This window comes from Diceros bicornis, chromosome 13 (assembly GCF_020826845.1).
Source record: "Diceros bicornis minor isolate mBicDic1 chromosome 13, mDicBic1.mat.cur, whole genome shotgun sequence".
Taxonomy (NCBI): Eukaryota; Metazoa; Chordata; class Mammalia; order Perissodactyla; family Rhinocerotidae; genus Diceros; species Diceros bicornis.
This window is the reverse complement of record NC_080752.1, coordinates 14755707-14782467: the sequence shown is the minus strand read 5'-3', so window position 1 is coordinate 14782467 and position 26761 is coordinate 14755707. Positions and strand designations below refer to the sequence as shown.

Genomic DNA, 26761 nt, shown 5'->3' with positions numbered 1-26761 from the left:
GAAGTTTAGAGCTTTTTTCCCTTGGAGCACTGGTTCTCAAACATTTTTGATTGTCCTGCCTCTTAGCAGGGTGATAATAAGTAGAATGGAGAGAAGTAAAACAGTAGAATTTGAAACAACACAGAAGTTGTACAAGAACAAAATGTCTAACAAAAGGAAAATCCAACAATAATTTTACTAACATATTAACTAAAATAGCAACAAACGAAAAGCATAGATCAAAACAAATGTGGTGATGCCCTCACTGATCAAGCATTTTACCTGAAAATTGTGGGAATTCCAGCTATTAGTGTGTATAGGTACATATGTTCATTAGGAACCTAGCAGTTTCATACAGTCAGACTTTTTAGTAGAATACCAAATTAAAGTCCTCAATAAATTGGAAATGTGCAATTTCAGATTATGAATACAAAATTTTAGTAACTCATAATATCTCAGTATAAGTAGTTCTAATAAGGATATCAAAGTCTTTGATCTTGAATATCATTTGATATAAGAGCCAGACATTAGTTTGGGGCCTATGAGAAGGAGCCTATGAGTTGGCTGGCCATTTTTTGATCTACTTTATTCTGTTATAAAAGTCAATATACAGGGGCCAGCCCCGTGGCTTAGTGGTTAAGTGCGCGCGTTCCGCTGCTGGCGGCCCCGGTTCGGATCCCGGGCGTGCACCCACGCACCGCTTCTCCGGCCATGCTGAGGCCGTGTCCCACATACAGCAACTAGAAGGACGTGCAGCTATGACATACACTATCTACTGGAGCTTTGGGGGAAAAAATAAATAAAAATTATTTAAAAAAAAAAAAAAGTCGATATACAGTATTCTATAGTTTGGCTATACCAGTTTAATTGTCTTCCTTATATGGACATTTAGATTGTTACTACAGTGTTGCAACTGATATTGTAGAAAATATCGTTGTTACATAATCTTTCATGCTTTTACTTTCCGTGGTAATGTTTATTCTTTCAACATATCTTTGTTGAATTCCTACTTTGCACCTATTTGTCTACTATGTACAGGCATACCTCACAGATATTGTGGGTTCGGTTCCAGACCATGGTAATAAAGCAAATATCACAATAAAGCGAGTCATATGAATTTTTTGATTTCCCAGTGCATATAACAGTTATATTTACACTATAGTCTACTAAGTGTGCAATAGAATTATGTCTAAAGAAACAATGTATATACCTTAATTAAAAAATACTTCATTGAGGGGCCCGCCTGGTGGTGTAGTGGTTAAGTTTGCCTACTCCGCTTTGGCGGCCTAGGGTTCGCAGGTTTCGGATCCCGGGCGTGGACCTACGCACCGCTTATCAAGCCATGCTGTGGTGGTGTCCCATTAAAGTAGAGGAAGATGGGCACGGATATTAGTCCAGGGCCAATCTTCGTCAGCAAAAATGGAAGGATTGGCAACAAATGTTAGCTCAGGGCTAATCTTCCTCAAAAAAAAAATACTTTATTGCTAAAAAGTGCTAAGCATCATCCGGCCTTCAGTGAGTTGTAATCTTCTTGCCGGTGGAGGGTCTTGCCTTGATGTTGATGGCTGCTGACTGATCAGGATGGTGGTTGCTGAAGGTGGGGTGGCTGTGGCAATTTCTTAAAAAAAGACAACAATGAAGTTCGTCGCATCGATTGACTCTTCCTTTCATGAACGATTTCTCTGTAGCATGCAATGCTTTTTGAAGCATTTTACCCACAGTAGAACTTCTTTCAAAACTGGAGTCACTCCTCTCAGACCCTGCTGCTGCTTTATCAACTAAGTTTATGTAATATTCTAAATCTTTTGTTGTCATTTCAACAATCTTCACAGCATCTTCACCAGGGATAGATTCCATCTCAAGAAACCACTTTCTTTGCTCATCTGTAGGAAGCAACTCCTCATCCATTAAGGTTTTATCGTGAGATTGCTGCAATTCAGTCACATTGTCAGGCTCCACTTCTAATTCTAGTTCTCTTCCTATTTCTGTGACATTTGCAGTTGCTTCCTCCACGGAAGTCTTGAACCCTTCAAAGTCATCCTTGAGGGTGGAATCAACTTCTTCTAGACTCCTGTTAATGTTGATATTTTGACCTCTTCCCATGAATCATGCGATGTTGTTAATGGCATCTAGAATAGTGAATCCTTTCCAAAAGGTTTTCAATTTACTTTGCCCAGATCCATCAGAGGAACCACTATCTGTGACAGATATATGTAACCTTACGAAATGTATTTCTTAAATAATAAGACTTGAAAGTCAAAATTACTCCTTGATCTGTGGACTGCAGAATGGATGTTATGTTAGCAGGCATGAAATCAACATTCATCTCATCGTACATCTCCATCAGAGCTCTTGGGTAACCAGGTACATTGTCAATGAGCAGTAATAATTTGAAATGAATTTTATTTTCTGAGCAGTAGGTCTCAACAGTGGGCTTAAAGTATTCAGTAAACCATGTTGTAAACAGGTTATGTCCAGGTTTTGTTGTTCCATTTATTAGAGCACAGGCAGAGTAGTTTTAGCATCATTCTTAAGGGCCCTAGGATTTTTCGGAATGGTAAATGAGCATTGGCTTCAGCTTAAAGTCACCAGCTGCATTAGCCCCTAACAAGCGAGTCAGCCTCTCCTCTGAAGGTAGGCAATGACTTCTCCTCTCTAGCTATGGAAGTCCTAAATGGCATCTTCTCTCAACACGAGGCTGTTGTGTCCGCATTGAAAATCTGTTGTTTAGTGTAGCCACCTTCATTGATTATTTTAGCTAGATCTTCTGGGTGACATGCTGCAGCTTCTACATCAGCACCTGCTGCTTCACTTTGCACTTTTATGTTATGGAGACAGCTTCTTTCCTTAAACCTCATGAACCAACTTCCGCTAGCTTCAGACTTTTCTTCTGCAGCTTCCTCGCCTCTCTCAGCCTTCATAGAATTGAAGAGAGTTAGGGCCTTGTTCTGGATTAGGCTTTAGGTTAAGAGAATGTGGTGACTGGTTTGATCTTCTGTCCAGATCACTACAGCTTTCTCTGTATCAGAAATAAGACTATTTCACTTTCTTCTCATTCGTGTGTTCACTGGAGTAGCACTTGTAATTTCCTTCAAGAACTTTTCCTGGGCCAACCCCGTGGCGTAGCAGTTAAGTGCGTGCGCTCTGCTGCTGGCGGCCCGGGTTCGGGTCCTTGGCGCACACAGATGCACCGCTCGTCAGGCCATGCTGTGGCGGTGTCCCACATAAAGTGGAGGAAGATTGGCACGGATATTAGCTCAGGGCTGATCTTCCTCACAAAAAGAAAAAAAAAAAAAAAAGAACTTTTCCTTTGCGTTCATAATTTGGTTAACTGTTTGGCGCAAGAAGCCTAGCTCTCCGCCTATCTTGGCTTTTGCATTCCTTCCTCGCTAAGCTTAATCATTTCTAGCTTTTGATTTATAGTGAGAGGTGTGCGACTGTTTCTTTCACTTGAACACTTAGAGGCCATCGTAGGGTTATTAGTTGGCCTAATTTTAATATTGTTGTGTCTCGGAATAGGAAGGCCCGATGAGAGGGAGGGAGGCGGGAGAAGAGCCCATGGTTGGAACAGTCAGAACACACACCTTTATCAATTAAGCTAAGTCTTATATGGGTGCGGCTCATCGCACCCCAAAACATTTACAGTAGCACCATTAAAGATCACTGATCACAGATCACCATAACAAATATAATAATAATAATGAAAAAGTTTGAAATGTGAGCATTGCCAAAAAGTGACACAGAGACAAGAAGTGGGCAAATGCTGTTCGAAAAATGGGATCAATAGACTTGCTTGACACAGGGTTACCACAAACCTTCAATTTGTAAAAAAATGTAATATTTGTGAAGTGCAGTAAAGTGAAACGCAATATAATGAGGTATGCCTGTAGTGGGAAAATAGATGTGTTTCATTCCCTTAGACTCTAATGAAAATGAAGACAAGTATATTTTTTATTTTTTCACCTTTCTTGCTCACTCAGATATTCCCAGTTCAACTATACTTCTACATCATTAGGTCCTCTGATATATTGACCCATTTTCTCCAAATATATCAGCTATCTTCTGGCTTTATCTTTCTCCCCATTTAACTTAGATTCCCTGGCATATACTTTAAATTCTTTTGCACTGTTGTCCTTCTTTTGTACTCTTATGTGTTCAACCTTACATGAATTCAGCTATCTACCATCTGTCTATGCTTGGGTGGCAAAGCACAAGTGGAAAAAAGTCATAAAGCTAGCTAGTTTTATTTATATAGTAAAACTATAAATTAATGTTCATCAACCTCAACTGGACTTTCAGTACTATCTGACATTCTTATTACATTTCTTTAGTTACCTATATCTCCCATTCAAATAAGAACTATTTCAGATTTTATTTGTTACTCAAAATTTAATACTATTGCGCTTTGTCCCACCTTTCACCTCTGCCCTTCTCACTCTTAGATATTTTCCCTCTGAGACAAAAATGGTATCAGATAAATATTGCTTTAGCATTCTGCTACCAGATCTACAAGTCTGCCTGCATCTGAAGATATCTCTTCTTTAGCAGAGACTAGTCCTTCTATATGCACTCTAGATCCATTTGTTATTCTCTTTACCTTGAATCTTCAACCTCTTCATCTGTGAAAAACATTTTCAAAGATGAAATACATTAAATGTAATTGCAGATTAGCATTAACAGATGAACATTTGCCATCAATTTTTTCTTTTTTTTTTTTTTTTTGTGAGGAAGATCAGCCCTGAGCTAACATCTGATGCCAATCCTCCTCTTTTTTTGCTGAGGAAGATTGGCCCTGGGCTAACATCCGTGCCCACCTTCCTCTACTTTATATGGGACGCCACCACAGCATGGCTTGACAAGTGGCACATTGGTGTGCGCCGGGGATCCGAACCTGCGAACCCCGGGCCGCCAAAGCAGAGCACGCACTTAACTGCTTGTGCCACTGGGCCGGCCCTGCCATCAATTTTAATGATAGGAAATACTAACATTGAGCCCCAATTAAGCAACATGTCTCCTCCAGAAAGAATTGCACTCTTCTAATTAGTAAACTTATATTACAAAACATTATACTCAATTATTAGTAGTAGTATTTTTTAAATTCTTTAATAAAAATTTTGTGGAAATTTGCTTTCTTTCTTGTTATATAAGTACCTACATAATGTCTTCAATTCTGCCACAACACCTAAAATATTTACTGTCTGGCACTTTATGGAAAAAATTTGCTGACCCCAAGTCTAGGCCACCTTAACTGGGGTGGTGGGATGGAGAAAAGTGGATTAAAGAGATACTCAGGAATAGAATGAATACAGCTTGGTGATTAATTAGAGGTGATAGGTGAAGGAGAACAAGTTCAGGATGATTCCTAGATTTCTGCCTTAAGCAACTGAGTGAATTGAGAAAGGGCTTCATTTTGTCCTGGCAGAAAATATGATGATGAAAATTTTAATTAGCTACATTGGTTTCATTAATAGTAAATGTGAAGAATTATATCTCTTATACTTTTTTAAAAAACAGCTTTATTGAGATACAATTCACATACTGTACAATTCACCCATATAAAGTGAGAAATTCAATGGTTTCCAGTATATTTACAGGATTGTGCAGCCATTCCACAGTCTAATTTTGGAACATTTTCATCCTCTCTCAAGGAAACCTCCTGTCCCCATTAGAATGGAATCATAGAATATGTAGCTCTTTGTGACTGGCTTCTTTCATTTACTATAATGTTTTCAGGGTTTGTTCATGTTGTAGCATATATCAGTACTTCATTCCTTTTTCTGGTTGAACAATATTTCATTGTATGGATATATCACATTTTATTTATCTATTCATCAGTTGTTGGACATTTGGCTTTCTACTTTTTGGTTATTATGGGTAATGCTGCTGTGTAGCATTACATATTTGTATAGAATATACAATATTCTATACAAATATTGTGTAGAAATATCTGTGTAGAAATTTTTGTGTGGATGTATGTTTTCGTTTCTTTTGGGTATATACCCAACAGTGGAATTGCTGGGTCATTTGGACGGATTTGTGTTTAACTTTCTCTCTCTCTCTTTTTTTTTTTGGTAAGATCAGCTCTGAGCTAACATCCATGCTGATCCTCCTCTTTTTGCAGAGGAAGACTGGCCTTGGGCTAACATCCGTGCCCGTCTTCCTCTACTTTATATGGGACGCCGCCACAGCATGGCCTGACAAGTGGTGCTTCGGTGTGCTCCCGGGATTCGAACCCAGGCTGCCAGCAGTGGAGTGTGTGCAGTTAACCGTTAGGCCACGGGGCCGGCCCCCTGTGTTTAACTTTCTGAGGAGCTGCCAAACTGGTTTCTAAAGCAGCTGCGCTATTTTATGTTCCCACCAGCAGTATATGTGGGTTCCAGTTTTTCCACATCGTCACTAATACTTGTTATTCTCTGTTGTCGTTTTTTTTTATTATAGCCATCCTAGTGAATATATGTCTTATACTTTTATCCATGACTTTAGATAGGTTTGAAGAGAGCTAAGTGGGCACGTTCTCTTGCTTCCAGAGATAGGGGTACTTTCGGAGAAACTAGTCTTTGGAAAGTGCAAACCTGAACTAAAGCTTAGAAGGATAAACAAGGTGCTAAGATAAAGCAAAAATGAGCCTGGTTCTTCTAAGATTTGGAAAAATGATTTGCTTCTTATTGGTTCCCTACCTTCTCTTTAGGTAAACCCTACTTTATAATAATACATGTTGTATGTTCTTGAAATGTTGTATGCGAATACAATCATATTTTGTATAAACCAGAAGATTGCTTTATTTACATAGAGCTCTTTTGTAAAGAGAATAATTCCTTTCCAGAGGTAGCCTGGCGTAGCAGAAGGCATGAGCTTTGTATTCAGACAGACTTAGCTTTAAATGCTTTATCTGCTATTTATGAGCTTTTTTACTATGGGCAAACGGCTTGAACTCTTTTAAGCCTCAATTTCCTCATCCATAAAATGAGGATGAAATAGTATCTATTTTATTGCAATATTATGCAAAGATGCTACAAATGAATGAGAAAATAACACATGTAAAGTGGTTAGTACATGTTAGCAACTGTGATATTAATGATGATAATTCTGAATCTTATTTTCATATCATGGTTTTAGTTATAGTGAAATATTTGTTGATATTTCTTTCTTTTTTTCTTTTTTAAACCACTTTTGCATTTTGGTCTCCTTTTTATTTGGATTCAGAAGTTTATAGTGATTTTTTTCTAGTAAAGTTGTATTTTCTCCCTAGGAGTACTTCTTCGATTCCAGAGTATTAACAGATGGAGAACTGGCTCCCAATGATCGATGTTGCCGTGTGTGTGGAAAAATAGGCCACTACATGAAAGACTGCCCTAAAAGGAGAAGGTTGGCAAATGATTATGTATCAACATTACAGGGAAGATAAATGTGAGGCCAATTGTAGCTATAATTATGTTCGCATACGTTTTAGTGAGAAAGTTCAGGGCTTTAAATTGGACCTTAGATAAATGTATATTTGAGTGGAATTTTGTAATACCGTGAGATTTATTTGTGATGCAGTGGTGTCTCATAATGTTCATTTGTTCATTTATTCATTAATTCACTCAGGGTTTTTTTTTTCTAATTGAAGAAGCATTTATTGATGCCTACTGTGTGCTAGGAACTGTGCTAGGAGCCAAGAAAAAATAATGACCGAGACGGGGGGTTCTTGCTGAGGACCTCACAGTCATGCAAACCAGTAATTAAAATATGATTAACTGAATCTTGAAGGTATATGCTGTGAGATGTACCTTTGTGATATATTCCTTGAGGAGTATATATCCTATGTAACCCCTGAAAATATGTCTATGACTTGTACTTTCCTGTATTCTATATACTATGTTTTAATAGACCAGGAAAATCCCTTCTTTAGTCATCAAATCTTGCCTAATATAAAGAGCTTAGAACTCTTTAGACAGAACAAACTCCTAGTTTCCATCACTGCTCTTTACTGAGCAGTGTTAAATTTAGGCAAGACACTGACTAAGCCTCAGTTTCTTCCTCTGTAAAACGGAGATGATAAATACCAACCTCTAAGAATTGTTACAAGATTAAAATTTGATACTAAAATTTTTTTTAAATTTAATGTTGTATTATAAAACTACTAGAGTACCCAGTTTTTGCCATATGAGTAGGTGTGCTATAAATATGAGTTCCTTTGCCTTCAAAAAGATGCATGAAACAATGGGCATGTTAGTCACTTTATTGTGAGACTGTTGTATAGTTTAGTTTATTCTGTGACTCAGTTTACAAGTCCCTAGCCCCACATTATTGGTATCAGCAGTTTACTGTTTAGACTAAAGAAGAAAGACAGTGAAGAAGAGAAGGAAGGGAATGAAGAGGAGAAAGACTCCCGAGACCTTCTTGACCCCCGAGACGTCCACGACACTCGAGACTTTAGAGACCCCAGAGACCTCAGATGTTTTATATGTGGAGATGCAGGACATGTACGAAGGGAATGCCCGGAAGTCAAGCTGGCCCGTCAGAGGAATAGCAGTGTGGCAGGTAAATAGAAAAGGCCAAAAATAGATTCTGGTAGGAAAAAAGTCATTTATGTTGATGTCATTCTAAGGATCCTGATTCCTCTCTATTCCAAACCTGGCCGTATGATTTTGGACCTCATAATTTCTTAAAGAGATAAAATTTAGACAGACAGGCTTTTAGTTTGAACAGTAACTTGGATAATGTTCACTATCAAGGTCTTAGCAGTCTGTTGTATTCAAGCGACTCCAAATATTCTTCGCCTTTGAGTCACACTGTTTATTTCTCTCACTATCAAAAGTTAACAGAAGTTAACTTTTTTTTCCCAAAAGTTAACAAGAGGTTTTTTTTTCTGGGAATATATAGGAGAAATTTTATCTCTTTTCACTGATGTTATGAGAGAGGGAAATCTGTTCCTGTTATATTTCATAAGGAATTTTAAGAATTAGAAACCCAAATGAGAGTTTATTGAAAGAAAAAAATAGAATATTTTAGAAGTGATGATCTCCAGTTACTCAAATTTTTATTGCAGAAGATATTTTCTTAAATATATTTTCTCCTTTAGAAAGGCAGTTTGAGATTTGTTCTTGTATCCAGGACCAGTGTATTTTTTTAATGATCTGCAGGATTGAAAAATGGCTTTAAAAAAAAATTAGTTGTTACAAGTCCTTCACTATAATCATAGTTTAAAAGTCCAAGTTATAAAATCTCAGAGATTTGAGACTCTTTTACAGAAAAAAGGCGTTTATTGATTGTCATTTCTCTGCTATTTTCTTTATCTGTTGATTTTCTTTCTGATGTCTTCTCTTAGCAGCCCAGCTGGTCCGCAACCTTGTAAATGCCCAACAAGTGGCTGGTTCAACCCAGCAGCAGGGCGATCAGTCCATAAGGACTAGACAGTCCTCAGAATGTGTAAGTCCTCTGCCTGCAAATGGGTTAGTCTTGGCAGGAAGATAGCACTCTCTTTGGCGGGTGATAGGGTTGATCTTTGAGACTGGCAAATGCAATCTTCCAGATTACACACTGCTTTATAGAGGTGCCCTTGCTAGGCACATGAGGTAGAATGAGCATTGCTTTTGGAGTAATGTAGATCTGGGTTTATATCTATGGGCAAGCCACTTAACTTCAGTGAGCCTCCTCCTTTATGTGTAAAATAAGATAACAATTACCTAATAAGGTTGTTGGTTGGATTAAAATAGGGTAATGACCTTGAGGTTTTAGGCTTTGCCTAGTGGAATTTATCAGTACCATTTTTAATAAAAATAGAGACAAAAATTGAAATGTGTTTGGGGTTTAGTACTGTTAAGACAGTTATGTGCATAGTATTTCACTTGCTTGAAACTTTTGTGTGTCTTCTCATAGCTGACATGGATACCTAGTGAAATATACCCTGTAAAAGAGTATCAAATTAGAATTCCAATTCACAAGTTTCATATTAATTTTGCTGAGTTGCTCTTAACGTTTGTCTAAATCTGTACTCACCTTGCACTTCTTAATTAATTCAATACTAATTGAAGGCTTGCTGTAAACCTGACGCTGTGTTAGTGCTTCACACTTATTATCAAACTTAATCCTTTGAGTGGCCATGTGAAGAGGTAGGTATTAGTATGATCAAACCTTACAAATTGGGAAGCTGAGAATAAGAGAAATTAAAAGGTTGCAACCCAGGTCTATGTAGTTTCAAAGCTGTTATAACTATTAAACATGCTATATCTGATGTGATCTGTGTTTTAGAAAAAATTCTTCAAGCATTTGAAGAGCAGTAGTAGGAACGTCTTAGAAAAACATTTAGGAGCCCACTAACCCCACCCCAAATATTTGAATACCTACTTTGGGCTTGACATTTTCATAAATGTTATATAACAACAATAATCCTAGCTAACATTTGGTGAGTGGTATGTGCTATATATGCATTCTTTCTTCCTGTTTCTTATTATAAAATAATTTAAAAATAATGAAAAAGTATAGAAAATAATAAACATCTGTATACTACTACCAGGCTTAAACAGTTCTTAACATTTTGTTATTTTGATTTATTAAAAAATTACCCACATGAGCCAGCCAGGTGGCTCAGTGGTTAAGTGTGCCGTGCTGTGCTTCGGTGGCCCGGGGTTCGCAGGTTTGGATCCCGGACACTCACCGATGCACCACTTGTTAAGCTGTGCTGTGGCGGCGTCCCATATAAAGTGGAGGAAGATGGGCACGGTTGTTGGCCCAGGGCCAATCTTCCTCAGCAAAAAGAGGAAGACTGGTATCAGATATTAGCTCAGGGCTAATCTTCTTCACCAAAAAAAAAAAAAAGGCATGTGTTTTCGTTCCTTTAGACCTTCAATCATGTTTTCCCCTCTGCCTGAAACACTCTTCCCTTCCCCTTATTCCTACCCTCTTTTATCAGACTGGTTTCTGTTTACCCTTGAGTCTCAGCTTGAAGGTCACTTCCTCTGGGAAGCTTTCCTTGATTTCCACTTTCTTTCATCTTATGTTCCCTCTTTGCCTCACGTGGATTTAGGTATTCCTGCTCTGGGATATCATTATACAGTCATGTGGCACTTAACATGGGGATCCTGAGGAGTGTGTTGTTAGGTGGCTTCATCATTGTGCAAACATCATAGAGTGTCCTGAAGGGGAACAAAATTTGCCACCCCAAAATGTGTATCTCTTTAACATGAGGATTATTTTAGACTGATTATTTTTAAGAAACAAAAGACTCCCAGTTTTTCTTGTTACTTCTCCCTTAACTGCCTGAAAGAATTCAGATTAAAGATTTATTTATTTATTTTCCCCCCAAAGCCCCAGTAGATAGTTGTATGTCATAATTGCACAGCCTTCCAGTTGCCGTATGTGGGACACGGCCTCAGCGTGGCCGGAGACGCGGTGCGTCGGTGTGCGCCCGGGATCCGAACCCGGGCCGCCAGCATCAGAGAGCACGCACTTAACCGCTAAGCCACAGGGCCGGCCCAAGAATTCAGATTAAAAACACCTATCTTGGGCCGGCCCTGTGGCTTAGCGGTTGGGTGCGCGCGCTCCACTGCTGGCGTCCGGGGTTAGGATCCCGGGTGCGCACCAGCGCACCGCTTCTCTGGACATGCTGAGGCCGCGTCCCACATACGGCAACTGGAAGGATGTGCAACTATGACATACAACTATCTACTGGGGCTTTGGGGGAAAAAATAAACAAATAAAAAAAAATTATTAAAAAAAAACAAAAAACATCTATCTCAGGAAGTGAGCTATCATCCTAGCATAACATGAACTAGGTGGTAGACAGGGAGGAACCTAGAAAAGCCTGTTTGTTGCGCTTCCCTCTGTGATCTCTATTTCTGTGTGACCAAATATTTGTTTTCCAAATGTTGCTCCTTTTCACCTACCTGTGAATTGCCTTCCTTCCGTTTGAAGTCCCTGACTCTCCCCACCCCCAGCATATTCTTGTGTCTTTAGCTGAGGATGGTATTTAAGGTGAGGGCTTTGGCCATTTTGGCGAGTTACTCGGTTTTCCTAGGTTTCTCCCATGTATACATGTTATTAAACCTTTGTTTCTTTTTCTCCTGTTAATGGGTCTCATGTCAGTTTAATCTTTTAGACCAGCCAGAAGAACCTAGAAGGGTAGAGGAACATTTCTCTTCCTCTCCTATAGTACTTTACACAAACGTAGATGGTGTAGCCTACTACACCCCTAGGCTATAGAGTACTAATCTTATGGGACCACCGTTGTGTACGCAGTTCATTGTTGACTGAAATGTCATTCTGCGGCGCATGACTGTACACTATACATTACACATTCTTTATCATAGTAATCATTGTACTTTATTGTGATTGCTTATGTAATCTTCATCTGCTCCTCCTCCTTTCCCCCATAAACTTTAAGCTCCGTGAGGGCCTACGTTTTAGTATTTTATTTTTAATACCTACAATAATGCTCAGTATATAATTAACACTCATTAAATTCTTGTTGAGGGACTGAATGAAAGCAACTGTGAGTTATTTAGATGTAAGTTTCTAGTTACAATTGGAAATTTGGGTTCTGCATGATGGGAATGATGTCTGGGCTCTCTCTTCTTTTGACAGTAAAAAGGTTTATGAAGTAATACCTATGTGAAAGAGAGTTTGAGGACCTTGGGAAAAATTCTACCTTCATGTAAAATGAGGTTCTATTATTTGTTATTATGCACATCATAGAATTCTGTTTATAATGTTCTAATGGAATAACTCCATAATTTTGTATTTTGACAATCTCTGCTTTTATAAAATTAAGATGTTTGTAAATTAGTTTTAAAATATATCTTTTTTTCTCTGCAGTCTGATTCACCATCTTATTCTCCTCAGCCCCAGCCGTTTCCACAGAACTCTTCCCAGTCAGCTGCCATTACCCAACCTCCATCCCAGCCAGCATCCCAGCCTAAACTTGGCCCACCTCAGCAGGGAGCCCAGCCTCCCCATCAAGTCCAGATGCCTATGTATAACTTTCCTCAGTCACCACCAGCTCAGTATTCTCCCATGCACAATATGGGATTGTTGCCAATGCATCCCCTCCAGATCCCTGCCCCATCCTGGCCTATCCATGGCCCAGTGATCCACTCTGCACCAGGCAGTGCCCCCAGCAATATTGGTCTGAATGATCCCAGCATCATCTTTGCACAACCTGCTGCCAGACCTGTGGCGATCCCTAGCTCGTCTCATGATGGACACTGGCCTCGTACTGTGGCTCCAAATTCCCTGGTGAACAATGGTACAGTGGGGAATTCAGGTAACCTTTCCTTTTCTTCTTTTGTATCTGTCTGTCTGTAGAAAGGATGGGTGATTGGTGTTACTGGTTGAACCTGGGGAAATAAATGTAAGGAAAGGATGGCAAGTGCTATTTGTGGAGGGGCAGTATAGGATTAGGTAAAAATAAAGAGTATTGCCTGTGGATTCAGACTGCCTGGATTTGAATCCTGGCTCTGCCATTTATTATGTGGCATTGGGCAGTTGCTTAATCTCTTTGTGTATTGGTTTCATCTGTAAAATAGGAGTATTAATAGCATCTAACTCACAGGGATGTTGTGAATTTATATATATTATATATTATTAAAGTATTGTTATAATTAATTATACTATATTATAATTATTAATATTAATATATTATATGATATATAATAATATATATGTTTTAGTTGTTATTTTATTATTACAATCCTGCTTGGTATAGATATTACTAGCACTTATTTTATAGTTGAAGAAATTGAAGGGTTAAGTAACTTAACTATCATGCTATCATAATTAATCATAGTAGATCCAAGATTTAAACCAATTTCTTTCTTCAAAACCTCTGCCTCCTTGCACTAGACTCTATCTCCCAGTAAGGAGCAATTCTTTAAAAATAAAAAGATAGGGGCCGGCCTCGTGGCTTAGCGGTTAAGTGCGCACACTCTGCTACTGGCGGCCCGGGTTTGGATCCCGGGCACACACCGATGCACTGCTTCTCTGGCCATGCTGAGGCCGTGTCCCACATACAGCAACTAGAAGGATGTGCAACTATGGCGTACAACTATCTACTGGGGCTTCGGGGACAAAAAAAAAAAAAAAAAAGAGAAGGATTGGCAATAGATGTTAGCTCAGAGCTGATCTTCCTCAGCAAAAAAGAGGAGGATTAGCACGGATGTTAGCTCAGGGCTGATCTTCCTCACACACACAAAAAATAAATAAAAAGATAGGGGCCAGCCTGGTGGCATAATGGTTAAGTTTGTGTGCTCTGCTTTGGCAGCCTGGGGCTCGCTGGTTCGGATCTCAGACGTGGACCTACACACTGCTCATCAAGCCATGCTGTTGCGGCATCCCACGTACAAAATAGAGGAAGATTGGCACAGATATTAGCTCAGGGACGATCTTCCTCAAGCAAAAAGAGGAAGATTGGAAACAGATGTTAGCTCAGGGCCAAGCTTCCTCACCAAAAAAAACCAGAAAAAGATATTAGTAGCACTTCGTAACATTAAAAAATAGTAGTTTTTTCTGAGATCTAAGTAATATAATTCATTATAGAACATTTGAAAAAGAAGAATGTCATCCATAATCTCAATTCCTAGACATAACTGCTAAGTAATATTTTGGTGTATTACCATCCAGTCTTTTTTTTTATATTTGCATATTTAAAAATAGTTGAAATATATGCCATAAATCTAGTTTTATATCCAGATTTTTAGAGATTATTTTTATTTTAAAAACTCTTATGGAAATTTTGAAATGTACACAAAAGGCAAGAGTAAAGAATAATGAGCTTCCCTCATTACCCAGCTTTAACAGTTATCAGTATTTGCTGTTCTTTTATCTGACCCCTTCACCCCATTTAAAAAAAAAATTTGACTCACGTATTTAATCAAATCTCAGACATGGGATCAAATTTGTTTATAAACTTCGGTTTGTATCTCTTAAAAAAATCACAATACCATTACCATACCCAGTATTATCTAATACCCAGTCCTGGATCATTTTTCCCTATTTCTCTAAAATTATTGTTCTTGTTGATTTATTTGAATCAAGATTCAAACAAAACCCATACATTGTATGTGTTTGTTATATCTCTGAAGTCTCCTCTAATTTATAACAGTTCCCCCTCACTGTCTTTTCCCTGATAGTAACTATTTATTGAAGAAACATTCTGGTCATGGCTGATTATATCTTTGTAGCATCTTTTAACACATGCCTCTGTCCCTATATTTCCTCTAAACTGGCAGTTAGGTCCAGGGGCTAGATTAGATTCAGATTTTTCCTGTTGGCAAGAATCTTGCTTCTTGATTGGTCCTGTATGTTTGCTGTTCTCTCACTTCAGGGGGAACTTACTGTCTAGTTGTTCTTCTTTTAGTCGCTTAAGATTGATCAATGAGTTAGGTGATGTCAGCCTGTTCTATCCATTATAAAGTTCCTCATTAATTTTTGCATAATAGTGTTAGCCACCATTGATCATTATTGCTGATATCCATTATTTCACTAGGGATTATAAAATGATGATTTCCTGTTTATTATTTGTGATTCTTTTATAAAGAAGAACTTTTCCTTATTAACTACTTGGTTATCCTGAAATATAGTTTATATAGGAAATGTAAACTAAAAGTTTGATTCTTTCCCTTTATCAATTTTCAAAAGAATTTTAGTGATAATTTTAAACGAAAGTATGCTATTTGATGGAGGAGGTATCTCTGACCTCTTTTGGAACAATAAAGATAATGTATTTTGTTGAGGAGAAATGCCAGAATGTGGGAACTCATTTAGATTTCCAAGATCAAAGAATATATGGCATACATGGCCATTCTAATGTGGTCTCTGCTTCTCTCATTCAACAAATGTTTATTGTGTATGAATATGCCATGACATGCACCATGATAGTCACTGAGTTACATAACCATGAAGACAGACCTTGTGTGTGCCCTTCGGTATATCGGCTCAGTTTTTGCAATTTAAGGTCCTCCTTTTCCCCACCTCTAGTTGATCTCTGTTTCAGCCTTGATGAACTAATTAGCATCCCACAAACATGCCGTACTGTCCGTTATCCCTGATTGTTTACCTAAGTTGTTCCCTCTGCCTGGAATGTCCTCTCCATTACCTCTCCTGCCCACTCTCACCTCCTTCTGCTTTGCTCCAAAACTTAGCTAACTCACTCATCCTCCATTTTTAAAATTAGATCACTTTCTTCAGAAAGCCTTTAACTCTTGTTGATTCCTCCAATTGTATTAGGTATTCATTCTCTCCTCCATGTTTCCTTAATATCCATATCATAACACTTGTCTTACTGTGTTGGAATTACCTGTTTACTTGTCTGCATAACCCATTAGACCCAACTTCTAGAGGCTATGAATTGTTTCTTGTCTGTCATTGTCTCCCTAGCGTCCACTGTAGTGCCTGATATGTGGTAGATACATTATTTGATTAATATATAATAAACTATTGCTCACTAAATATTTATTATTTTTTGGATGAGTGTACAACTCCTAGTTAATATTATAGCTAAAATTACTATTATGTTAAAAATGGAAGGACTGGATGGGAATATATTAAAATGATAATAGTGGTTGTATTAGAGTAGGAGATTGTGTGAATTTTTTCCCTGTTTTTGAAATTATCTTTAATGAGGTTATATTACTTGTATTATGAAAATATTTGGTTTTGAAAAATGGCCAAGGGAGATTGGAATATACTCTAAAAAATACCATTTTATGTTAAAGCATCGTTCCTCAATTGGTCAGGACCTCAATATGTGTACCCAGTCTCGTTTATTTTTGTAAACTCTGAGCCCTTCAGCTTCAGCACTTAGTTGTAACTTGAGTTTATGAACTTGCGGTGAACCAGCTGCTTTGTTTTCCTGGTTAACTCCTGGGAATGCTGAGCTTGTAAGAATGTGGCTAGTATGGGATTTAGTTTTCTTGCTCCCTGCTCCTGCCTATCACACACCTCCTAATTTGAGTTCCTGCTAGGAAGTTTAGTAAATAAGGGCAGTGTTTTTTCAGATTATTTCCTCCCACATTGCGACCCTGAATGAGAAAATCCACTAAAAATGATCCTGACGATTTAAGGGGTACTGCACTTTGAAAGATGTACTTAAAGATACATCTTAAAGGGAAGTAGGTTGGTGGGGATGGTTTGCCATAGAAAGAATAGGACTCATATTTTTTGAGTTCCTACTTATATGCCAGAACTTGCAAGCCACTTTATTTTTGTTATCTGATTTAATCCTCACAACAACCTGAGATTCATAATTGAACCTTAGTAATTTTTGGAACTGGGATTTGAACTTAGACCTGTTTGGCTCCGTAGCCCAAGTTCTCAGCCATTATACCACAGTGCCTCAGCTTCTAATAGGATCTCCGTCCAGGCCAAGATATAATTGATTCTAGGATAGTTGGCATTGTCTTTAGGATAAAATGTAAGCTCCTTAATGATGTACTAAGGTTCTTTGAAATATAGATCCTACCTACCTATCCAGCCTTTTTTCTTACCACTTCCTGCCTTCACACCCTATTTCTGTATTTTGTGTGTGTGTGTGTGTGTGTGTGTGTGAGGAAGATCAGCCCTGAGCTAACATCTATTGCCAATCCTCCTCCTTTTTTTTCCCTTTTTCTCCCCAAAGCCCCAGTAGATAGTTGTATGTCATAGTTGCACATCCTTCTAGTTGCTGTATGTGGGACGCCGCCTCAGCATGGCCTGACAAGCGGTGCGTCAGTGCGCTCCTGGGATCCGAACCCGGGCCGCCAGTAGGGGCGCATGCACACTTAACCGCTAAGCCACGGAGCCAGCCCTCACACCCTATTTCTATATTGCCAGTTGTTTTGCAGTTTCCCAAACTTGCCGTACTTTCCTGCCTCCTGGCTTTTGTACATGCTATTCCTTCTGTCTAAAATGCCCTCTTGACTTGTTTTGCCTGACTGACTTGTTCCTTGTTCTTTAAACCCGATTTAGTCAGTCATCTTAGGAAAACTTTCTCTATTCTTGACAACTGGGTGAGCCTCCGCTTTAGGACAACTTCCACTGATCTGTTATAGTAATTACAAAATTATTGTGTATGTCTTCTTATGTGTCTCCTTTATGAATAATTTGAGCACAATTACAGTGTTCGATTCTTTAAAAAAATTTTTTTGGTATCCTCTGATTTAGCATAGTTCTTGGCCAGTGGTAGGTACTCAGTAAATCTTTGTGGAGTGAAGGAATATTTGAATGAACTAACTGATGTTTTAAAATGTGTCTTTCCTTTCTTGTTGAAATGCAGAGCCAGGCTTTCCAGGACTAAATCCTCCAATTCCTTGGGAACATCCACCACGTCCCCATTTCCCTCTTGTCCCAGCTTCGTGGCCTTATGGTTTGCATCAGAACTTCATGCATCAGGGAAATGCCAGATTTCAGCCCAACAAACCTTTCTATACTCAAGGTACCATTGCTTACAAATTTGTTAACAGGCTGGGTGGGTTTTGTTCTGGGACAAGGAGCCGTTGTGAAGGCCAGGATCTGGGAGTGAACGTTCATGCATTCAGTAAACTTTTATTGAGAGAGCATGCTTTTATTGAGAGAGTGTCAGACGGTGCTAGGTGCTTATTGCTTAAGCAAGAATTAAATAAAACCACCACATTTAATGCATATTTTATTAGGAGAGCCAGACACGTAAAATAGATAAGAATGGGAGCATAGAGGAATCAGGTAATGTTGCCCTAGCAGAGAAAGGAGGATATGGTCACCAGGGATCAAATCACACAAGATTTTGACATTTGAAATAGATCTTGAAAGAGATAGGATTTTTTTCCCTAGAGATTAGGGGAGGAATGTTCTAAGCTGAGGGAATAATATATGCAAAGTCACTGAATTTTGCTTGGCATAATGAGGAGAAAAGAGAAAAGGAGAGAAAATAATAGGATTAGAGGATGAGGTAAATTTAGGGCAAGATGTTTAGGTGATGAGACTAGAGAAAGCAGGCTGAGGCCATAGTATGAAGGAGTTTGGACTCAGTTTAGTAAGCAGTAGGGATCTAAGAGAAGTTTTTGAGTCCAGTAGTGACATAGTCAAATTTGTTTAGTAAAACTAAGACTTGAATGACATTAGAATTTATTATATTCTGTTGGTGCTGATGTACCAATAATGACTTTGATCTAAGTAATGAATATTACTAAGGAGAATTCCAAGGAACTTGCAGCATTTTATCTAGCTTACTTGCCTTAAAGGTATCTCAATTCTAATAGGGAATGTCTGAGTCTGGCCTTCAGCTCTTGGTTAACCTATGAGTTCAAGAAGGTAAAAGAAAGGCACTCAGGGGGCCGGCCTGGTGGTGTAGCGGTTAAGTTCGCAATGTTCCGCTTTGGCAGCCCTGGGGTTCACCAGTTCGGATCCTGGGTGCGGACCTACTCACCGCTCATCAAGCCATGCTGAGGCAGCATCCCATATGGAAGAGCTACAACTCTACAACTATGACACACAACTATGTACTGGGGCTTTGGAAAGAAAAAAGAAAAAAAAAGGAAGATTGGCAACAGATGTTAGCACAGGGCCAATCCTCTTCAAAAAAAAACAAGAAAAAAGAAAGGCACTCAGGAAATGTTGACTAAATGAAATGATAACTTTAAGAGGAAGCCTGGGATATGTATGAGTCTCAGGCTTGATACATTTAAGCTTTCCTAAACTATTTATGTACTGCTGGGTCATCCCTGTATTATAAAGTGGCAGATTAGATTGTGGCTGGTTTCGTTTTCTGAGTGAAGAATTAGGGTTGAGGGAAGTTATTGTTGGTCATATAAGCCCTTTCAGATGGGGAGAGTCTGAAGTTCCTCCCTGGTGGGTTTGTTCCCCTTAATTCCTCCCCTCCATTTTTCTTTTGTCTTCCCTCTTTACCCACTTTTTCCTTCCCTCCTCCTCACCTCTCTCAAATGTTTTGATATGCTTCATCTCCTCTTTACTACATAAATAGAAAAAAAGAGAACTAGCTACAGGTTAATTCTAAGGGGTTATCAGATAAATAGGCACAAGACTTTCAGTTTCCTGTCTGTGTTGTGTCCAACAGACAGATGTGCCACCCGTCGGTGTAGAGAGCGTTGTCCCCACCCACCAAGAGGAAACGTGTCGGAGTAATGCGAGTCCATTTTCTTTCAGCTGGTCTACCGATGCACAGCAACCAGCCAATCCTCCTGTCTCAAGGGTATCCGTACCTCAATGTCAGTTACATTCAGCAGAAAAAGTGACATTTAATGGAAAGCAAAACAAATCAGGTCCTGATTTAAAATTTTAACACGTTTAGATAGCTTATTTAAATCCTAAGACTGTTTTTAAAGACTGTATTATTTGTATATAAATATGAACTATAGTTTTTACTAGTATCACCAAATTGAGTGATACAAATTTCATCTATTTTATTACCCTATTTTTAAGGGAATTTTATGTTTTGTTTAATCTTGATGAATTGTAAAAAGAGAGAATTTTAAAAATTACATTCTTTATTTTCTATTAGCTGTATTCATACTTTGGTTGCTTCAGACTTTATATATATTGTTCTTAAGAATTAGGAAAGACTTTCATGTGTTTTAAATTTGTCACTTCTATTCTTTACAGAACCTTGTAGTGCCAAAAACTTTTTAAAAGGTAAAAAAAATAAAATAAAACTACAACATGAAGATTCAGAATTTTTTCTTCTACATTCTTGTATATTGAAAATATTCAAACTTGAACAGAAAGTTGCTTTTGTCTGTATTTGAAGTAATTCTATTTTAAGTTAATAAATCTTTTTGATAAGAGTCAAATTTGGTTAATTCATCTGGTTGTTTAGATGATGGAAATAAAATGTAACAATTCAGAGATTTGTTTTACTCTCAGTGAATATAGTATTCTACCACAGACTTAGTTTTAGAGATCCAAGGATCTTGTCATGTCCTTTATCGGCTCTTCACAACATCCACATGAAGTTGATAGAAGCAGATGCTATCTCCATTTTATCATTGACAAAACTCAGGTGCAAAACAATAAATTGAATTCCAAAGGTAGCACACTCACATGTTGGATATACAATGGAAACAGATCATTTTAAGGAGAGTTTTTAACCACTGAGACTGATACTGGCAATTAGAGTGGAGGGAAGATAATTCTCATTTACTAAGGAAGTAGTATGTGCCAGATTTTCCATGCTGAGTCCTGTACTACTACCTGGAAAGCACACTTGCCAGGATGGTGTTTACCAGTAATGCTTGTGTCGGTGATTATAGTTAGAATTCAAACTTATGTTGGTGGTAGATTTTTTTAGCTGTGTTGGTTCTGTACATTGAGGTGAGGTCATTTTGTCTAAACCCCTCAATTAAAGAGATTTGCCAGAAATTTTAGGCTAAATGATGCTGTAGGTTTATTTGGAAATCTGCAGACTAAGTAAATACAAATGTATTTTAAGGACAGTGTATATTATCTTTGTTCTGCTTCCTCAGATATGCATTACTTAAATAGGAGTCTGCCTGGGCTTTTGCCATATTTTCCAACATGGAAGATGCTTGAAATCTATTGCAGGAGATTGAGGGCTTTCCTGCCATCTTTAAAGCCCTGAAAAGGTATTTATTAAATGTTAAGATCAGGTGTATTTGCTGTTAGTTTTTCATATTAAAGCTTCAGCGGCCCTCAGAATCCTACCAAGTGGTGGAGTTAGCTCATTTGTTTTGTTAATGAGATACCTGGCCCAACATATGCTTTTGTGTTAAAATATGACTAGGAGAATTCAGGATTTTCTTTTAGTGTTCAAGCATTTCATCTTCTTTCAAATCTTGGAGAACAGGTGATGAGGTGTACAGGGCATTCATTATACTGTTCTACTTTTATATATATTTGAAATTTTCATTAAAAAGAAAATCTGCAACAAGAGACTGCCCCCAGCTCAGCCTTCCTTCCTAAAGAAAGGCGGTATAACACCTGGCAAAGGTATTTATGGGGCAAAAAACCCTAGCTTTTAATTTACACAGTAGTAGCTCAGTTTTATAAGTCTGTAAATTTTTCAAATTGTAAACTTAAAAAGTTTGATTATGAATTCAAATTCATTGTAGAGCCAATTGAAAAGTGCAAAAAAATTATCAGTCTTAACTATAGAGAACATACACATTAAGGTCATATTGTTTTGTATAATGTTTAATGACATGGAGAGATTAATATTTTCCCTTGCCATCAAAGATTATTCAAAAATATGAATATTAATGATGTACCAAATAATTTATTTGTTAAATCCCCTACAAATGGACATTTTTGCTATATGCAGTTTTTCTCATATATAAAAAAATATGTAAAATGAAGATGCGATAAAGCTATTTTTGTGTATATTTAATTATTCTGTTATAGTGAATTCCTATAAATGGGATTATTAGGTAAAAAGGATAAAAGTTGTAAGGTTCCTGCTACATACTGCCAAATAGCCCTCCAGAAAAGTAGTTACCAATTTGCACTTGCAACAAACAATATATACAATGTATATATGTTTGGTAAGCTTATAAAAAAGCTTTAAACTCCAAACAACTCATTTTTTCCTTATAAAGGATAATTTAATTTAAATGTGTTTATTAGAAAAGGAGCATCCAGTAAAAGAAGAAAGTATTAAGAAATCACTCAAAAGTCCATCAACCAGAAATAAATACTGTTAATATCTGGTAAACTTCATTCATTCCAACCATTTCTCTTAAATACACACACACACAAATGGTTTTACAAAAGTAGGCTCATATGCTATATTTAGTAAATATAGCAAAATAATTTTCCTTGGATTTAACAAGAGAAAATGTGAAAGTGAAGAAATGCTTGACTTACTTTAATAAGAGAATCTAGTTTGTTTTTTTTTTTTTTGAGGAAGATCAGCCCTGAGCTAACATCCATGCCAATCCTCTTTTTTTTTTTGTGCTGAGGAAGACCGGCCCTGAGCCAACATCTATTGCCAGTCCTTTTCTATTTTCCCCCCTTTTCTCCCCAAAGCCCCAGTAGATAGTTGTATGTTATAGTTGCACATCCTGCTTAGTTGCTGTTATGTGGGACGTCACCTCAGCATGGCCTGACAAGCGGTGCGTCAGTGCACGCCTGGGATCTGAACCCGGGCCGCCAGTAGCGGAGCGCACACACTTAGCCACTAAGCCATGGGGCTCGCCCCACAAGAATCTAGTTCTAAAAGATTTCTCCTAAAATTAAGGACAATTATAGAAAACATTGAAGGGCTGAAGTCATTTTTTTCTAGTTTCATGTATGTTTTAATTAGAGACAGTATATGAGTCCTGTTGTGAAAAATGAAACCAGCTCACTTAAGAGTTCCTCTACTTCCTGGTTGTATTATTCCTATATAGACAATATTCAAATATTTAATTTGAATCTTATAATCATTTCCCATTATTTTTATTTAAAGTTCCTAAAATGTTTACTACCACTCCTTTTACTGCTTGTTTCCTAAGTCCTTAGTTTGATTCATTTCTTGTCAGATGAATTTCATTATCAGGCAGTTTTTTCCCCAAGTGATTGTATACTTTTAAGTTCTTGCATACTTGAGAATATCTGTTCCCTTTATATATATATATTTTTTTGTGTGAGGAAGATCAGCCCTGAGCTAACATCTGTGCTAACCCTCCTCTTTTTGCTGAGGAAGACCGGCTCTGAGCTAACATCTATTGCCAATCCTCCTTTTTTTCCCCCAAAGCCCCAGTAGATAGTTGTCATAGTTGCACATCCTTCTAGTTGCTGTATGTGGGACGCGGCCTCAGCATGGCCGGAGAAGCGGTGCATCAGTGCGCGCCCAGGGTCGGAACCTGGGCCGCCAGTAACGGAGCGCGCGCACTTAACCGCTAAGCCATGGGGCCGGCCCCTGTTCCCTTTATATTTTAAAGACAGCTTTGGCTGAGTATAAAATTCCTGGCAACTTCATTTTCCTCAGACCTTTGGAGCCTTCTGCTTCACTACCTTATGAAGTGCTCTAAGATCTGAGACCGTCATTTTTTCCCTCACTGTACATGACTTGATTTCTGTTTGGATGTCCATATAATTCTTTCTCTCTTAAATTCATCAGGATATTTCTCGATAGATTGCTTTTTATTATTTCAGGAAATTTTTTTTGAATTTTTTAGTTTGATTTGCTTGTCAGGAATGTCAGTTATGCATATGCAGGCTTTCTTTTTATGTGTTTTATTATCTCTGTAGCTTTTAATTTATTATGTTCCATTTTTTTATTTCCTTCTATGCCTTCCGTTTATATTGTTTTCAAATGAGGCTTTCATTTCTTCAGTTTTTCAAATCTTCATTTCTTTAAGTTCTGCCAAACTTATTTTCCATCCTTTAACCTCTTCTTTGAACTTGTATACTTGCATTTTTTAAAACAGATCACTTTATCTCCTATGTCTCTTTTTGAGTCTGTGGAGAACTTGTTACTTTAACCTCTTTAGGGGAGTGGCCAGCATCTGTGATCATTCCTTTCTGATTAATGTTTATTTAAACTTAGGTCAGTCTAGTGAAAATACCAGAAAGTGGCTAGGGGAATGAGCTTTAAGTTGGATTGTTGTATTGGAAGCCTCTCACCAAAACCATTATGTATTTCCTTTGCCCCTGAGAACACATCTCCCTTCATTTCTTAGTATTTAAGAGGTCTTTGTGCCCTATGGCAGTATAATTCAAATAGTGAGAAGTGAAATCAATTTAGTGGTTTGCATCCAACATCAAAAACTGTATAGAGGGCTAGCTCCAGTGGCCTAGTGGTTAAATTTGGCGTGCTCTGCTTTGGCGGCCTGGGTTCAGTTTCTGGGTGCAGACCTACACCACTCGTCTGTCAGTGGCCATGCTGTGGTTGTAGCTCACATACAAAAAGAGGAAGACTGGCAATGGATGTTAGCTCAGGCAAATCTTCCTCAGGAAAAAAAAAGACCAAACCTGTATAGGAAATATTAGAATGCATTTTGCAGAAGGAATAAGAATTTTTTCCTGAAATTTGTTTCAGTACAGAACATATACTATGTGTACAGAGGTAAGATGTAAAATGTGTTTCTTAATATAGGCTGCAGTCAAAAAGTTATAAGGCTAGTTCCAAGGCCTCATCCAGTAGGCTAGCACATAGATGACAGAAATGGCCCTTCAGCAAGGTTCATCCTTGAGCTCCATCTCCTGTGCAGTTCTGTAATTTATCAAAACAATCTCAAGAGCAACGTTCAATGTGTCCCACTCACTCTTATCTCTTTGTACTAATGAAAGAATAGGGACAGTCTGCTTCCTGCTATATATAGGTTGACTCTGCTGCCCCACTGTGGTCCAGATTTTACCATATGCCTAAGTAAGTATGCTTTAAGTTTATAGTTTATGTTTGGGGAGGTTAAATTGTTGGTTTTTTGGGGGTGGGTTTTAAAATTATTGTCAAGTATACTTTACTTTCCAATAAAATTTTTATTTTAACAATATACTGGATGATGACTTGGTTGGTCCATAGGTCATTTTAGCCAGAAGACATTTCTTTCCACCTAGATCACTTTGGTAAAGAAACAACTGCTAGGACTCTATAACAGATGTAAATAGAGGTGCTTATATTTAATTTTTAAGGGCAGTCCTATATATAGTTCTATGATAAGCCATAATAGCTTTTATGGACAACTTTTATTAGCTCAAGTATTATCAGGAGAGGAATCACTGAAGAATATGAAATCTCAAATATGATCCCAGAATGCTTTAATATTGCTACAAAAGTCCTTTAGTTTAATAGCAAGCAATAGGATGTTTATCCTATGACCAGATAACGGCTTCCCAAGAAACTGGATCCTGTGAGGCAGTTGGGTCTTCACAATTCTTGCTGGAACCAAAGCTCCAGGAAGTCAATCAATCTCTTTTTCTGTTTTTAAAGGAGGAAAGGTAAGTACAGGTAGACGGAACTCTAGCAAAGATCCCAATGCCCTCTTGCTGATCAATGCCCACGGACACTTTTCAGTCCTTATTTTGCTTCTGCATCCTTAGACCCTTGGCTGCTTTGACCTACTCTCTCCTAATTCTCGTACCTTTCTGAATGGTTCATTTCAGTTTTCAATCAGTGATTACACTTCTCCCTCTCACCAGTGTTGGCTTTTCCTACATACACACACACTCCCTGGGCACTCTTCATTTAATTCTACATCTTCCACAATTACCTAATCATTGTCAATTCAGGGCTAGATCACTATGTTCAACTCCCATCCCTATTTCCAACTGTCTGGGCTTTATCTATATATACCATAGCTATCTCAAATTAAACTTTAAGTTAAACTGATGCATCATTTTCACTACCACCACAACTCTTAATACCTGCCCCTCTAAAACCTGCTCTCTTCCTGCTGTATTTTCTGGCTTTGTGAATGGCACTACTGTCCAACAATTCAGGTCAAAATTCCAAGTGGTACAGATACTTTTCTCTCCATCAAACCTTTTCAATCTTTTTGCCCTAATACTACTGACTAGACTTGGATAATGTCAATGCGTGTGGGATAAAGGCTGAGCACCTTAACCTGGAATTCAAGGCTTGTGGGGAAGAAGAAACAAAACTATATAAAAATGCCATATAAAAAGCGTTCCAGGTTTTACTGTTTGTTGAACTGTTCAATGCAACTAGATTAAATGATCCAGAAGAAGCCTTACACTTAAATGCATTCTTTTCTCACAAAGCTGCGGCTAAGCAGTAGGTTTTCATGTTTATTACCACTTGCTGCTGCTGGACATAAAGCTGGAGCTAATATGTTTTACTGATTTGATCTTTGAATGTAACAGCAGCAGCACAAAACTCAGGATTCTCAGAACAGTTCCAATCATGGAGCAAACGAAAAACTAAATCACAGGAAAA

The 26761-nt window shown here is 38.0% G+C and overlaps 1 protein-coding gene across 10 annotated transcripts in view; it reads left to right on the top strand.

Moving 5' to 3' along the window:
* The window catches only part of TUT4 (terminal uridylyl transferase 4), a 95777-nt gene extending 75054 nt beyond the window's left edge, over positions 1–20723 (top strand). The window contains exons 23-28 of one of the 10 annotated variants that reach the window (XM_058552409.1): positions 7229–7344; positions 8279–8502; positions 9290–9390; positions 12775–13222; positions 18209–18367; positions 20074–20723. In XM_058552409.1, the coding sequence (XP_058408392.1) occupies positions 7229–7344; positions 8279–8502; positions 9290–9390; positions 12775–13222; positions 18209–18367; positions 20074–20162 (1137 nt within the window). In that variant the 3' untranslated portion in view covers positions 20163–20723. Of the gene's footprint in view, positions 1–7228; positions 7345–8278; positions 8503–9289; positions 9391–12774; positions 13223–18208; positions 18368–19984 lie in introns of those variants that run through there. The other 9 variants (XM_058552403.1, XM_058552407.1, XM_058552401.1 and 6 more) reach the window with 9 other exon arrangements.
* The last annotated feature ends 6038 nt before the right edge of the window (positions 20724–26761 follow it).